We start from the raw sequence: 15,043 nt of genomic DNA, 5'->3' as shown, positions 1-15,043 counted from the left end.
TGTTTTGTTTTTAAATAAAAGCTTATCTCCATGCAGAACTTGTTCAGACCAAAATTATAACATTTCTAGTAACTCTCTTTGGATTGTTTTTTACAGTTCATCTTATCTGAGATCGTTCTTATTAAGTGTTGTGTTGTAATAGTTGAAATACGTACGTGACTCCTTTTTAATCACTTGAGCTGCATGACCATATATTGGCCGCATCTACACTAGCAAGTCCTTTCAGAAAATCAGGCCCTTTTTTGAAAGAACACGTGGAGCATCCACACATAAAATGCACTCTTTGGATCAGAAATTGAAAGAACATGGCTCTTCTTCCAGAAGCCCTCTTCCACTCCCAGATCACGAAGAGTGTCTCCTTTCAAATGCTTCTTTCAAAAGAAAGCATGTGTAGATCCTCCAAGTACCCTTTTGTCAAAAGAGCAGTCCTCATGGAACCCGATTTTTCGATCCCTAGGCCCATTCTTTCAAAAGGTGGGGGGCTGTGTGGATGCTGTCTGTCGAAAGAGCTGATCAATCTTTGTATCTGCTTTTTTGTGTGTGGACGCACTCTCTCAAAAGAAGATCTTCTGGAAGAGAAGGCTATTGAGCCTAAGGCAATAATCCCTGTATACACAGAACTCTCATCCATTTCACCAAGATGTGTGCATACAACCTGGCCTGTTTCAGTGTTGGTTTATTTAGGAGAGCATTCCAGTGGTGTTTTCATTGCTACAATATCTCACTTGATTTTTTTAAAAGACAATGGTGTATTGTCATAATCTCGTTTATCAAAGTGGCTTCTTAGAAGCTAAAGAGTTTAGAAAGATTTTCTACAATTTGATTATTCACCAGTTAACATTCAGAAAACAGAAGGACAAAGAAAGCAGACTTGTCATTACTAATATTCTGGGTAAGAGGACATCTGCAGGATTTCCAGTTTGTGTATTTGTAATCTGAACTTTCCGGCAATCAGCTCCTTCATAGCCCTGGTAGCAGTGACAGATGAATTTCTGTGACATTATTTCCAGGTCAGTACTTGATGCTTCTCCTCTCACTGTAAATTGTTGGTCCTCTGATACATCTATTCTGAAGTTTTTAGGATTCAAATGAAGATAATCCAGGGCTTTCCATTTTCTTCGTATGCACCGCCCGTTATCCTGACAAAGATGCTTGCTGCACACCTCTGCTGCTTTGGTCACATTGATGATGTAGACCCCTAATTCAGAGGCAATAAATTGTTTCACCTTGGTACAATTGCCCTACAAATAGCAGAGAAAAAAGCTTAGTTGAAGTGAAACAAACACTCCTTTGTTCAGACTGAGGCATATGCAAAATGTGAATAAAAAGCATTACCATTGATGCTTGAATTAGATTATTAAACTTAAAATTATGTTAACTGTCTAAAGTAGTAGTAGATAGATAAGCTAACAGTTGGTTTGATACACAAATGATAACCTGGAGATCTTTGAATTTGGAGCTTTGTTCATATAATTGGCTTCAGCAACTGATCTCAGTACATATCAAACCTTCCTAACCCAGCACCCTCTCCATAATCTGGCATAACTGCATGTAGCCAGACAACCACTTATCATGGGCATGGCCAAGGTTCCCGTGGTCCCATAAAGATTGTTTACAGCCACGAGTTCTGGCTGTCAGTGTTCTGTGCTGTTATTTACCCTGAAATGTCTTCTAAGAGCACAGTAAACAGTGGAAGCGTTGGTAATACTGCTAGGCAATACAGACCTCCCCTGGATCTGCAAATTCTCTCATTCAGCACCAGTCAAGTCCCAAAAGTGCTGGACTAGATAGGTTCAATCTATAATGACAACTGAGCATATCTACTTGCAACAACCAACCTTTCCTTCCTGTTACATCTGCCAGAGCAGACAAAGAGACCTGTTTCTTATAACTCATTGGTGTGGTAAAGATTTATGCCCATCCTTATAGAAGCTCAAGTTCAGTGTTACAGAACACAAACACCTACCCTTTTCATCTTGTACATGACCAGGCACATATGATACAAACATATTATACAAAAGCCCTACATCATGGCTCCATGTACTCATTTAAATTTAATGCGTCCATAATCCATATGCCTTCACAAACACTTCCCATAACTGGCCAGCTCCCACTGAAAATTCCAGTTAATGGCTATTTTAGAAATAGACAGGCCTGGGAGCCCTGCCTGATTCATCAGATAATAAGGTATAGGCTTAATTCCTTCAGGTCTGTCCAGCAGCTGCAGAAGGCTCTGTAAAACTTGGCCAAGACTATGAATATTCTGAACACTCCTCCAAAATCCATGGTGCCAGCCACTGAGTTCCCTTCCCACCCATGGTGGCCTATAATTAGGGCAATAATCAGGAAAAGTTTGCACATTCTATCATGATCTTGACTGGTAGCTAAGGGGGTTTATTGAGCTATCCCACTAGCTGGAATTCAGAACTGAAGGGAACGGATGTATTTGGAAAATGTATTCATACAATGGTATGCAGCTATATGTTGTGCTAGTGCATTTGAATAAGCGTTATGACACTGACTTACCTCTGATGATGTTAAATTCATGTCTCCCCAAATAACAACTCCTGAAGCTCCTAAGGCAGCAGTCTCACCAATAGTGCTAATAAGATCTTGCTACCATGAAAACCATAAAGACACAATAAAGACATCACTGTCAGTCTAATTCATTGTTCATGGCTTGTGTTATTAAAGCCACAAGGCAAATGTTAGCATTAAATAAAATGTAAAGCATGGTAACCATTACACAAAACTCACTGGACTGATGTGAACCTGTTCAAGCCTTTACATAAGATTAGCAAGTGAAAGTTGTCATGAATGGATTGCCTCAAGGAGGGAGAAGACTGACATAGTATAACTTAAATGAAAGAGAAATTATGACAGTTTTGGGGCCTATCTATGTGAATTTATAAATTACACTCTGATTTTATGTACTCTCTGTATGCTTATACCCTTAACAATGTCTTCCACTCTATCCTGACATCATTCCTCTGGTGTTGAAGAGCTGGAATCTTGAACCAAGGGATCTGTCACTGACCAGAATGGACAATAAGGACCAACAACAACTGAATAACCTAGCCCTAGTAGCAAGCAGTCCTGCAGCACCTTAGAGACTAACCAAGTTATTAGGTCATGAGCTTTTGTAGTATTCCAATCATCTGGGCCGCGTCTACACGGTTAGCTTCTGTTGATAGAACAGCCCTTTTGTCAACAATACTCACCAAGCGTCTACATGGCTAAAGCGCTCTGTTGAGTTTGACCACAAAAATCAGCTGTTCAGTTGTCAGAGTTATCCCTGTTCCTTATCAGGAATAGTGCCTCTCTCAACAGAGTGCCCGTGTGGACACTTCTGTCAACAGAGAGGGCTTCTGGTTCCCTGGGCACCCCTGTCTTGCAGAGCTTCTGGTCAGCTGTTCTGTCAAGATAGGGCAGGGCAGTCTGACTGCTCTCTGGCAACAGAGCAGATTGCTATTTTGATCTGCTTTTATGCGTAAGTGCAATCTGTTGACACAGGAACTGCTGAGATTTCTCTGTCGACAGTGACTTCTGTGGACAGAGGCTAACTGTGTAGATGTAGCCCTGAAGAAGTGTGTTTTACCCACAAAAGCTCATGACCTAAGAAGTTTTTAGTTTCTAAGGTGCAACAGGACTGCTTGTTATTTGTGAAGCTATGGACTAACATGGCCAGTTGATTCTAGATGCACAATTCCAGCTATGACAATTGTGTAACTGGAATCAATGTATCTATCATTGACTTATCTGGCCATCCTCACAGAGGGAAGATGATGGAATAGTTTCTCTTACTCCTTGTGATGATGAGGAGTACAGGCATCACCTGTTGACCCCGATAGTTTGATTTTGTGCATCCCCACTAGGCATGTGAAATCACACCTCAAAAGATCGACCCTGACCAGGCCAATCTGCTGGTAAGTATAGATGTAGCCTGAGACTACTAGCCCAAATTGAGAAATGGAGTCTACCAGCCAAAGGCTATCAATTTGGTAAGGACTCCTATAGGCTGTAATGCACATTGGGGTGCTGAAGGCTACAATAAATTGAGGACTGGAGAAAGAAAAATGGCAGAGGAAGTCCATAAAGAGTTAAGATGGTTTGGAGCTTCTGTTTAAAGGCTGACTCATTCTAGCAAGAGGAGGCAAGAAGCAGAAGGCAAGAATTAGCAGGAGTGGAGGTGCAGGCAGATTGTGGGTTCCCTGTAAGATTCTAGCTAATAATAATACCTGATGCTTATATAGCACTTTTCATCAATAGATCTCAAAGCACTTCACAAAGGAAGTGTGAGGAAACTGGGAAAGTGTCTTATTTGCAGGAATTCACTATTTTTGTACATACCTGTATATCTCTTGTGCTTATCTATGAATGAAAGGCATGTGCATGTTTCAGTGGTGTTTTTGCAAAGTTTGTGTGTTCCTTTAACTGTGAAAGGTCCCAGGTGAGGTACTGAGGAGTCTCAGGAGAGCCATATTGGTCTTGGCAGTCTCTCTAATATCCTGGGATCAACATGGCTACAACAATGCTGCAGATTTTTTTTAAAAAATCTTTCAGATTGAATGGCCACTGCTGAATTTGGCAGTTTTAAAACATGTAGTTATTTAAATACCAATCAGCAGCATGGACCCAATTGTAAGCCTTTACAAACATACAGAGCACCTCTGCAACAATGATGGCAAGATCTGTTAAAGCAGGCTCCATGACTTCTAAAAGTGGCTTACCTTAGAAAGAAATGCCAAAGGATCATCTCGGTAACTTAGCCTGGTATAGACAAACACAGGCAGAGCATAGTCATGGGCTGTCATGGATGAGATCCTCATGGATTCATTCACCCTAAATTGTGAGAAACGTAATACATTTCCACTGTTTCCAAGAGTTTTCTTGATGCCAATGGAAGGATACAGAGCTGCACTGCTATCCCAGAGCCAGGAAAGTTCATTGTTCCTCAAAACTTCACTCTCTGGGCAGGAACCAATGTAGTCTTGGTTATGCAAATTATAATTGTGGCAATCAGGGTATAAATAGTATCCCCAGAGACCCAGGGGTCTGCTTTTAATCCCTAACTCAATTGTTTCCTTCATGAAAGCCTTTGCACTTTCTTCAAAGGAAAGTTTAGCCAAATATTCAATGTCATTTGCTGAGATATTCCCTTGAGTTTCAGAAATGAGCTTTCGTGACTTTCGCCTGTAAATGTCTTTTGTGTTCCAATTGCGTGCCCACTGAGGCCTCCAGTATTCCCAGTCTATGACAGCTAATCCTTTAAAGTCCTCGGCTGGAATGTAATATTGAATGTCTCGGCCAGCTTTTTCCAAGTGAGTTTGCAAGCTGAAGTTTTGAGGTAGGCCACCATTTACAGGGATTTCTTGTGATGTGTACCATGGGTAGTATCCCAGTCTATTCACATAAAATATAGTCACATTCTGCCCTCTCGCTTTGGCCAGTGGACTTCCAATCACATGGAACATTTTCAAGTTCAGCATTATGTTATATTTCAATGAACACTGATCTGTGGGTGCATTCCAGGCAGCTATAAAAGGTTTCCTCTGGAAAATTGGTGGTTGGGCTGGTTTCACTGCAAAAACAGAACTCCAAATAAATGTAACCTGAAGCCACACTTTGAGCTGAGACAGCTGGATAATATGTAATGGTGTCCCACTTTCAAGCGGTATTCTCATGATGTGAGAAGCTATTGTAGAGATGTCCTTGTTCAATATTGTCTGCAAAGCTTAAAAAAAGAGATATTATTTGTTCTTTAAACAGTAGTAGAAGTGTGTTGAGGTATTTCTAAGACATTTGCAACTGTACCAGCACTTGACTGTCAACGTGTATATGATACTTACAGACAAACTAAAAACAATGAGCCAGTTTCTCAGCAGTACTGTGGAAGACAATGGAAATATGGCAATTTATAGCAGCTGTAAAATCTGTCCCATTGAGTCAAATCTTGATCTCATGGAAATTAATAGTTTTGCCATTACTTCACGGGGATGAAGAGTTGTCCCCCTGTGCCTGCCCTTAACATTTACAGTCTAAATGATTCCCAATCACCTCCTTTTCAATCATCTTTTGTTCCTTCGGAGAAGGACAATCCCTAGGCAAGTGGATTTAGGGCCGAATTCTACTCTCAACTCACTGTGCAACCCTCTTCACTTTCACTTGGGTTGATTTAACTCTAATGGGGCTGTACGGGTACAACTGAGAGCAGAGTTCAGCCCTTACACTTTAATGTTAATTTAATTTCCCCTGTGCCTGACACAGTATTCTTCTTGCAAATATTGTGCATTCTGACATTGTTACTGCAAAGAATTGCCAGCAAGCAGGGGTGTTTGTCATTATTTTAATAGCAGAAAATGAGTAAAGAAGTTTTCAGGTTTTGAAACAGATAGCCCTAGCCATTGCTTATGCTGAATCCTTACAAATACTTTCACTTCTCTACATCTGCTCTCATTATTTTCTGACCATACTTGGTATCTTTGCATAGCGTGAGGACTCCTGAAGCTGGCTATCCACGGGCTGTCTATCAAAATGCAGCTTCTTTTGCTGCTTTGAGATCTGTAAGTCTGGCTCTCCTACTTAAGATGTGTTGCCTTCACCTCCTCTCCTTTGCTGATGTTCCCGTACACCTCCATCTGTTTGTCAGCTTGTTGCTTAATTGCCTTTGTGTCTTATACCACATGTGCCCCCTCCACGTGTGTCCCTCTTAAAGACTCACTTCTTCAGCACTGCCTATAGCAAGTCAAGTTGACTTGTACTAAAAAGTCCCAATCTTTTGTTCCCTTCTCCTAATCTTTGTTTGCTGATCTGTCTTGCCATAGACCTGGAGCTGATTCAAGCAGAAAGCATCATCTCTCCTTGACTGTTTGCAGAGTGCCTAACCCATCCTGGGGTGCTCCCACAAGCTAGTAATTATAACCCATTTATTGCACAACAAGCATTCAAGTTATCCTTTCTTGAGCTCAGGATAGAAACTCAAGCATGCTAAATTCTTTTGCCTACATATGGTATTCATACACAGGCCCAGACTGACCTACCACTAGGTCCTAGGCACATTGTCTTAGGCAATCTTCTCTACTGGCCTGCTAAACAAGATGCTCTCACAATATGGACGCATTTATATTAGCCTTATGCTGATCAGCACAGCTACAATAGTGATCTCTAAGACCATGCATTAAGCACCTACTTCCCATTGGCTGGCCTAAGTGACTCATCCAAAGTTGCATAAGAAACCTGTAGCAGAACAGGCTATTGGACAGGTGGTTCCCCTGCCACCGGCTAGCACCCTAACTACCCAGCCTCGTTCCTTCTGGGAGTGTAGACTGTCTTGCCTGTGGGACAGCTATGCTGCAGTGTCACAGTATGGAGAGAATCACAAAAGTTAACAATGGGGATGTCCTATGTGTACAGAAAAATGGACCGTCTGCCTCTATCAGGATTGTTCCCTACTGTGCGTTTTCTGCTGTCCTATGTAGTTTAGTGTTAAGTTCCTATAATCAGAGACAAATCACTTTAATATTACTCTCCTTACAGGCCTTTTGAAACTCTAGCTTGATTTGGGTGTATACGCCCAGTAATTCATCAGAACCTTTAAAGGCTTAAACCAAATACCACAATGAATAGCATGTAACCATTGATTTTTGCCACTGGGTGTCACTATGCACAAAATTCCATGGTGTAATAAATAACATACAGTAAACTCTTTCATATCCAGCAGCCCTGGGACCTGGAGGTTGCCGGATATTCAGAGATTCTGGACAATAGAGAGCTATACGTTGCAGTGCATAACACTAAAGAAAAAACAAAGAAAAATGTATGCAGAATAGTAACAGAGAGAAAGCTGTGCTAGTCTATATATTATCAAAACAAAAAAACAGTCTGGTAGCACTTTAAAGACTAACAAAATAATTTATTAGGTGATGAGCTTTCGTGGAACAGACCCACTTCTTCAGATCATAGCCATACTAGAACAGACTATGATCTGAAGAAGTGGGTCTGTCCCACGAAAGCTCATCGCCTATTAAATTATTTTGTTTGTCTTTAAAGTGCCACTGGACTGCTTTTTTGTTTTAAAAATGTATGCAGAGTATATTTATCAACAACAGCTGTATTGCACGTTATAAACTTATACTGCATTTACTGGTTTTATTCGTATTTTCTTTCACTATACTGTACATATGGAAAATGTAACTAAAATTTACTTAAGGCTAAAATGCTGGTTACTTAAGATTTCTGAATGATAGAATATCATCACACACAATTATTTCCGATCTGGGGACAATTTATACTTCCAGATTAGTGGAACTGATATGGGCACCCACATGGCCCCACAATATGCCAATATATTTATGGCTGACCTGGAACAACGATTCCTCAGCTCTTGTCCCGTACTACCCCTCCTCTACTTAAGATACATTGATGACATCTTTATGATTTGGACCCATGGTATACAGACTCTAGAAGAATTCCACAGAGACTTTAACAATCTATACCCCACCATCAACTTATGTCTCAATTACTCCACACAAGAGATACATTTCCTGGACACTACAGTACTAATCAAGGATGGCCTGATCAGTACCACACTGTACCGAACACCTAATGATCGCTATACTTACCTACACCCTTCCACCCTTCTAGCTTCCATCCTGCACACATAACTAGATCCATTGTTTACAGTCAAACTCTTAGGTACAATCGCATTTGCTCTGATCCAACTGACAGAGACCAAAAAATAAAAGATCTTTACCAAATATTCATAAACCTTAATTACCCACCAGGAGAAATAAAAAAACACAAATTGACAGGGCCAGACAAATACCCAGAGACCAACTACTCCAAAATCGGCCCAAAAAAGTCAAGAACAGAACACCACTGGTCATCACCTACAGCCCTCAACTCAAACCACTGCATTGAATTATTAAAGACCTACAACTTATCCTTAATCAGGATGCTACACTCCAGAAGGCCCTAGGTGGCATACCTGTTCTCTCCTACAGACAACCTCCCAACCTTATGAGGAGTCTCACCAACAGCCACAGTCTATACCCCAGGAATACCAGTCCCGGAACCTTTCCTTGCAACAAAGCCTACTGCCAGCTTTGTCCACATATCTTCTTCGGAAATACCATCACTGGACCTAACCAGGTTACTCACAGAATCACGGGCACTTTCTCATGCTCCTCTACTAACATCATATATGCCATCATGTGCCAACAATGCCCAGATGCTTTGTATATTGGACAGATGTCTAACTCCCTTAGACAAAGGGTTAATGGGCATAAAACAGACATCAAAACATTCCAGAACCACAAACTAGTTAGGCAACCTTTTAATGGAACGGAGCATTCTGTTAAAGACTTAAAAGTATGTGTATTATTGGAAAAAAAATTCGCACCGCTATTCAAAGAGAAGCAGCCGAGCTGGCTTTTATATTCAAATTCGGCACATTAACACGTGGTTTGAACTGGGATGGGAATTTTCTGAGTCACTATAGGGGCTCGTCTGCATACTTAGCTTAATCTAATTCTTGACCTTCCCCCTCCCCACCCTTCACACTCTGATTTGTTCACCTTGATCATTTTTTCTGATTTGTCCTCCTTGATCACTGTTTTTGGTTCTCTGTGCCTTAAATATTGAGTCTGTTCTGGTCTGGCTATGGTCTGAAGAAGTGGGTCTGTCCCACAAAAGCTCACCTAATAAATTATTTCCCTAGTCTTCAAAGTGCTACTTGACTGCTTTTTGTTTTGATAGTACATAGACTAGCACGGCTCGTTCTCTGTTACTAACCTCAGCCAGTGCACTTACGCATCAAATTGAAACCTGATTTGTATGGTTGGTTGCTTGCTTTTTCAAAGTTCTTAGCTGTGTTTACACTAGCCCATTCTTTCAAAAGAGCAAGCCCCATTTCAAAGTAGCGTGCGGCACATCTACATGGCGTGTGCTCTTTTGAAGAGGAAATCGACATTAGGCGCAGCAGGAATCGAAACCGCTCTTCCAAACAGAAAATAGGAAGAAGCCGCCCTTTCTACGTCTTTTTTCCAAAAAAGACTTGCGTAGATGCTTCGTGTTCCACTTTTTCGACAGTGCGGGGTCCTCCATGGCACCAATCAGCTGTTAGGCGAAGACACCCTGCCCGCCTATGGTCTGTGTGTGCAGTGGCTCTTAAAGCTGTGTGGACCAGGAAACCCCATTGCAGGAAGCTGAGATGTGCAGACAGCAGCCCTTGCACATGGTGCCCGTGCATGCCTCAGTGCGACCCTCACCAGCCCCCAGAGAGTGATGGCCACCAGCCAGGCATGCAAAGAGCCCCAGGGCCCCCCCACAAGTGCTCCCAGAGCTCCCAAAGGTCCAGCCGGGGGAGAAAAAGGGCGCCCCCTCCTGGTCCAAGCACGAGCTACAAGACCTGCTGAGACTCTGGCAGAAGGAGGAGGTGCTCCAGGTCATGGGGAGCAAGCACTGAAACACAGCCACCTCTGTCCAGCTGGCCAAGAGCCTGACTACCCAGGGTCACCCTGCTCACACTCCTGACCAAACCAGGAGTAAGGTGAAGGAGCTGCAGCAGGGTTAAGCCCGAGCTCGGGACTCAGCCAGGCCATTGGGGGCCACCACTGTTTTCTGCCCCTATTACAGGGAGCTCAGGAGAATCCTGGACCTCTGGGACACCTCCTTCCTGCCAGCCCTCCTGGACACCTTGGCTGAAGTGCCCCAGCCAGGAAAGGAGCAGGAGCCGGGACCAGTGGCCAGCCCCACACTACCAACACTGGAGAAGGAGCCAGCCCCAGTCAGGGTCTGGTGCAGCGAGGAGGGGGAGCTGGTCATAGATTTCTCCTCCCACACCTCCAGCCAGGCATTAGCCAGATGGCCATCCCCCAACCTCAGCAGTGGACCCTCAGGTACTTAACCAACAGGGCACACACCCTGGATCATGGGGTGGGGGCACCATACATGGCTGGGGGTCCCCCCACAACCCTTGGAAGACCTTGGCCCCAGGGCCCAGCCAGACCATGGCTCTGGGACAGTGGCATGGCTGCCAGTGCCTGTCAGCACCCGCTTGTGCAGACAGCACTGCATCCTGCCCCCAAGGGGGAGGGATTGGGGGGCGGACCACACAAAGGGCAGCCCACAGTGCCACCACACCCACAGATGGGGGACAGGGGACAGGGGACATGGACCTGGTGCCCATGTGGGTTGGGGGGTGTAAGCCACAGGGCAGGGTCAATACTCACAGCCTGTTCCTCTCTTCCCCCTCAGTTTCCACAGACACACCATCTGAGGGCCAGCAGAGCCTTGCTCCATCAGTGGTACCAGACTGTCCCCCAGAGGCAAGGGACAGCAACCAGCCAGAGCCACCACCAGCACCAGGAAGGGCCCAGTTGTGGCGCAGCCAGAGGCAGCCAGCAGAGGACCCCCAACCTTGCCGCCTCCCGCCACTGCCAGCTGGAGCTGTCCAAGTGCCAGCTCCATTTTGAGGATGAGGTGGCTGGCTGGCACCAGGCAGCCTTGGAGGAGTTCCTGACCATGTTCTGGGATGTCACAGCCACCTACTGGGAGCTCCCAGCTCAGCTGTCCCCTCTCCCTGCCCCCCTGCTGCCCCTCCCACCGTTACCCTACCTGCCAGCTGCCCAAGAGAGGACTCCACTGGCCCAGACCGCTGGCCCAAGGTTGATCCCCGGCCCTACCTCCCTGTACTCCCTGCCCCCTCCCTGCCCCAACGGGGACCCCAGACAAGGGTGGGGCATGGGTCCTGGGGCTGGCACAGATGGCGCCCCTCCACCCCTGCCCAGAGTGATAGGTCCCCCTCCCACTGTAAATAGCCATCCTGTTATGTTTAGTGAGAAGTATTACGCACACGGTTTTTGCAGTTACCAATATACCAGTTTATTTTTCAAAAACTCCTGTGCGCTGTGTGCTCGGTGGGGGAGTGTGAGGTAGGTGGGGGAGTGTGCAGGAGGCCTGCTGGGGGTGGATGAGTGTAGCCAGACATGAACCCCCCCACTTGGCCTTTTCTTCCTCTCCCCCACACTGGGAGAGACGGAGAGAGAAACAAGCAGGGGAGACAGGTAGCATTTGATGCCCTGGGAACGCAGGTGTGCTGTCTCGCCCAGCCTCTCTACTATACACAAAAACCAGACAGTGAATGGGCTAGCTAATGGCCGCCCTTCTGGCTGATGTTGGTGATTGACACGCCTTGATCACTTCCCCAGGAAGGACGGGGAACCCCCGCCCATCACCTCCAAAGGTGCCCAATTGTCCACAATTCACAGGTGTGAATTGAGCCTTGCATCTTCCCTGGGAAACCTGGGGTTCAAAACATTCCTCCCAATTGGCCACTTGAGAGCAGGAAGAAGCATACGTGACAAAAGGAGTATAAAGGGGCTTGGCAGATCACCCCTCCTTTGAGTTTTCAATCACCTACACCTGCTGGCCAGGTCTGGAATTCACTCCCGAGACTGGGGACGCCTGGTTCGTATCTACTTCTTCCCAAGGGATTGAGAGAAAGATTCTGGGTCACACCGAATCTAGGAGGCAGGGGTAAGAATTACACCTGTATTACACTTCTTTCCTATAGGAATTGAGGGAAAGACTCTGGTTCCACCAGGTCTAAGAGGCAAGGGTGAAAATCACACCTGCAACTTGCCTTTCTTGTGTACACATTGATTGTATTAGTTTAAGCTAACTAGTTCGTCTAAAACTTTTCTTAAGTTAAATTGTGTTGTTTCCCCTTTAAAAACTGCGAGTACTAACTTGTACTTTAATCATTTGTCTTAGTTAAATTGTTTCTGTCTTTGTATAAATAAAAAGTAACTGTTAAAGCCTCTCTAAGTGTAATTTTCCTCTTGCTGCTGTACCCGAACTGAACACAAACCAAAGAACCCAGCCTGCCCTGGCTGCTTAGTGTAGCTGCTGGTGTGGCATCACCCCCTTTGCCCCACCGGACCTTTAGCTGGCACCTGGGCATCCGCTCACAATGAGGCAGCGCTTATTGGGGCCTCTGGTCAAAGTACCAGTGCAGGGCATCCCAAGTGTGGATCCCATCCTGGTGGGCCTGGCACCTAGGGCCGGTGGCTAGCTGGGGGTAGTCCATGACAACCTCAGGTGCCCACCCGTGTACAAAGGCTTCCCGCCTTACTCTCCATCATATTGTGGAGCACGCAACAGGTGCCCATGAGCTGGGGGGATATTGACAACACCCACGTCCAGGCTGGTGAGGAGACAGTGCCACTGACCCTTCAAGCAACTGAAGATGCGCTTAACCACCTGGCAGACATGGTTGAGCTGGCCTTTGAAGCACTCCTGGCTGGGGATGGGGTGGCTCGTATAGGGCCACATGAGCCGGGGCTGGAGCGGGTATGCAGCATCGGCTACCAGGCAAAGGGGCACAGTGGTGTCCCCCTGTGGGATCTCCCTCTGTGGGATGTAGGTCCCTGCCTCCAGCCAGCGGTACAGGCCTGAGTTCCAGAAGACACATGCGTCATGGGTGCAGCTGGGCCAGCCAGCATATATGTTCTGGGATGAGCCGCCTCTGCCTGGGGCCGCCCCGACTGTCCACCATGGGCTGCAGGACCACAGAATGGTAGCCCTTCCGGTTTATGAATTGTTCTCTGCTGTGCTCCGGGGCATGGATGGGTATGTGGGTCCCATTAAGGGCCCTGAAGCAATTTGGAAACCCCAGTGCAGCAAAGCCCAGGAAGGCTGCATCCAGGTTCTTGGTGAAGATGACCCTCTGGAGGAGCATGGCATTTAGAGTGCAGACCACCTGCAGGGGGCGGGGGGGGACATAGGCACTTGTTGGGGTGTGCATGGCATGCCCGGCCCCCCCCATCCCCACCCCAGCCCCACTTATCCCCCTAACCCTGTACCAGCTCCTCCCCAGTCCCCCCTTGATCCCCTGGCCCCGACCTGGGCCCCACCCTGCTCTCCAGGCCCCACTCGCCTCATCCCAGGCCCCCCAGCCCCCTGTGGCCCCCCCCCCCAAAACCCAGTGTGTGCATGCTGAGCTCTCCTTACCTCCGTCATGACAGCCCCAACTGTGGCTTTGCCCACACCAAATTGGTGTCCTGTGGAGCGGTAGCTGTCTAGAGTGGCCAGTTTCCAGACAAGTATCACGACACTCTTCTCAATGGGGAGGGCAGGCTGCATCTGGGTGTCCTGGTGTCTCAGGGGCGGGGAAGGCCATTGGCACAGCTCCAGGAACATCTGCCACTGCATCCGGAAATTCCGGAGCCACCTACCATCGTCCCACTCCCCCATGAGACCAGTTGCTCCCACCACTCAGAGCTGGTGGGGTAGCTCCAGAGCTGGCAGAGTGCCAGGGGCAGGGCCTGGAGGACCCCATGGTCTGGGGAATCCCCTTCTGCCCTATTTGGGGCAGGGAGGGGGGTTCAAGGAGCTGCACATCAGCCACCAGTGCTGCGGCCAGGAGGGTGCCCACTCCGCTGGTGGCAGCCAGCAGGGTGTCAAGCTGCTGCTGCTGCTTCATGTCCGTTCCTGCAGGCACTGTGTCTGCAGGGCTTATGGCAGCTCCACAGGCCTCATGCTGTGCAGGCTGAGGGTGCTGGGGAGGAGCCCTTTAAAGGAATGACTTGCTGTGGCCCTGTCCGCAGTGTTTCCTGGCCCTTCCTTTTGAAACAGGCCGTTGGTGAACGTAGACAGTCCCTTTCGACATCTTGGATGGCCCCTTTCCATGTGGCGCACGGCCCTTTTGATGGTGCTCAGGGACAGCGCCAGCCCCGGCCCATGTGTAGACACTTCCCTTCAAAAGGGCGTCTTTCGACCACTCTCTTTCGAAGGGCACCCTTTCAAAAGAGTGCTCTAGTGTAGACATAGCTCTTGAGTTTTGCCCCTGAATCTGAAAGAAGCAATTTTCAGAACTGCCACTTGTCGCTGGCTAGCACTTGCATTCTGCATCAGGTGAAGGCAGTGTAAATAAGTATATGGTCTGTGTTCTGTTGTTATTTTTCTTCACTAGAATGCTTGCGAATGCGGCATACGGAAGTCATTCTGACAAATACAGCTCCTACACTGAACAGAAATGGGT

The 15,043-nt window shown here is 46.6% G+C and overlaps 1 protein-coding gene across 1 annotated transcript; it reads right to left on the bottom strand.

Annotated features, from left to right (window-relative positions):
- Window positions 1–827: 827 nt before the first annotated feature.
- Window positions 828–14,022, bottom strand: HYAL4 (hyaluronidase 4). The gene is made up of 4 exons (XM_075005693.1): window positions 14,014–14,022; window positions 4,731–5,726; window positions 2,527–2,616; window positions 828–1,241 (listed from the first exon to the last, which is right to left on the bottom strand). Exons 1-4 carry the CDS (start codon window positions 14,020–14,022, stop codon window positions 828–830), a joined length of 1,509 nt encoding a protein of 502 aa, XP_074861794.1.
- Between the last annotated feature and the right edge of the window lie 1,021 nt (window positions 14,023–15,043).

Source organism: Carettochelys insculpta, chromosome 1, assembly GCF_033958435.1.
Source record: "Carettochelys insculpta isolate YL-2023 chromosome 1, ASM3395843v1, whole genome shotgun sequence".
Taxonomy (NCBI): Eukaryota; Metazoa; Chordata; order Testudines; family Carettochelyidae; genus Carettochelys; species Carettochelys insculpta.
The sequence above is the reverse complement of the archived record's forward strand: the minus strand, read 5'-3'. Positions and strand labels throughout refer to the sequence as shown.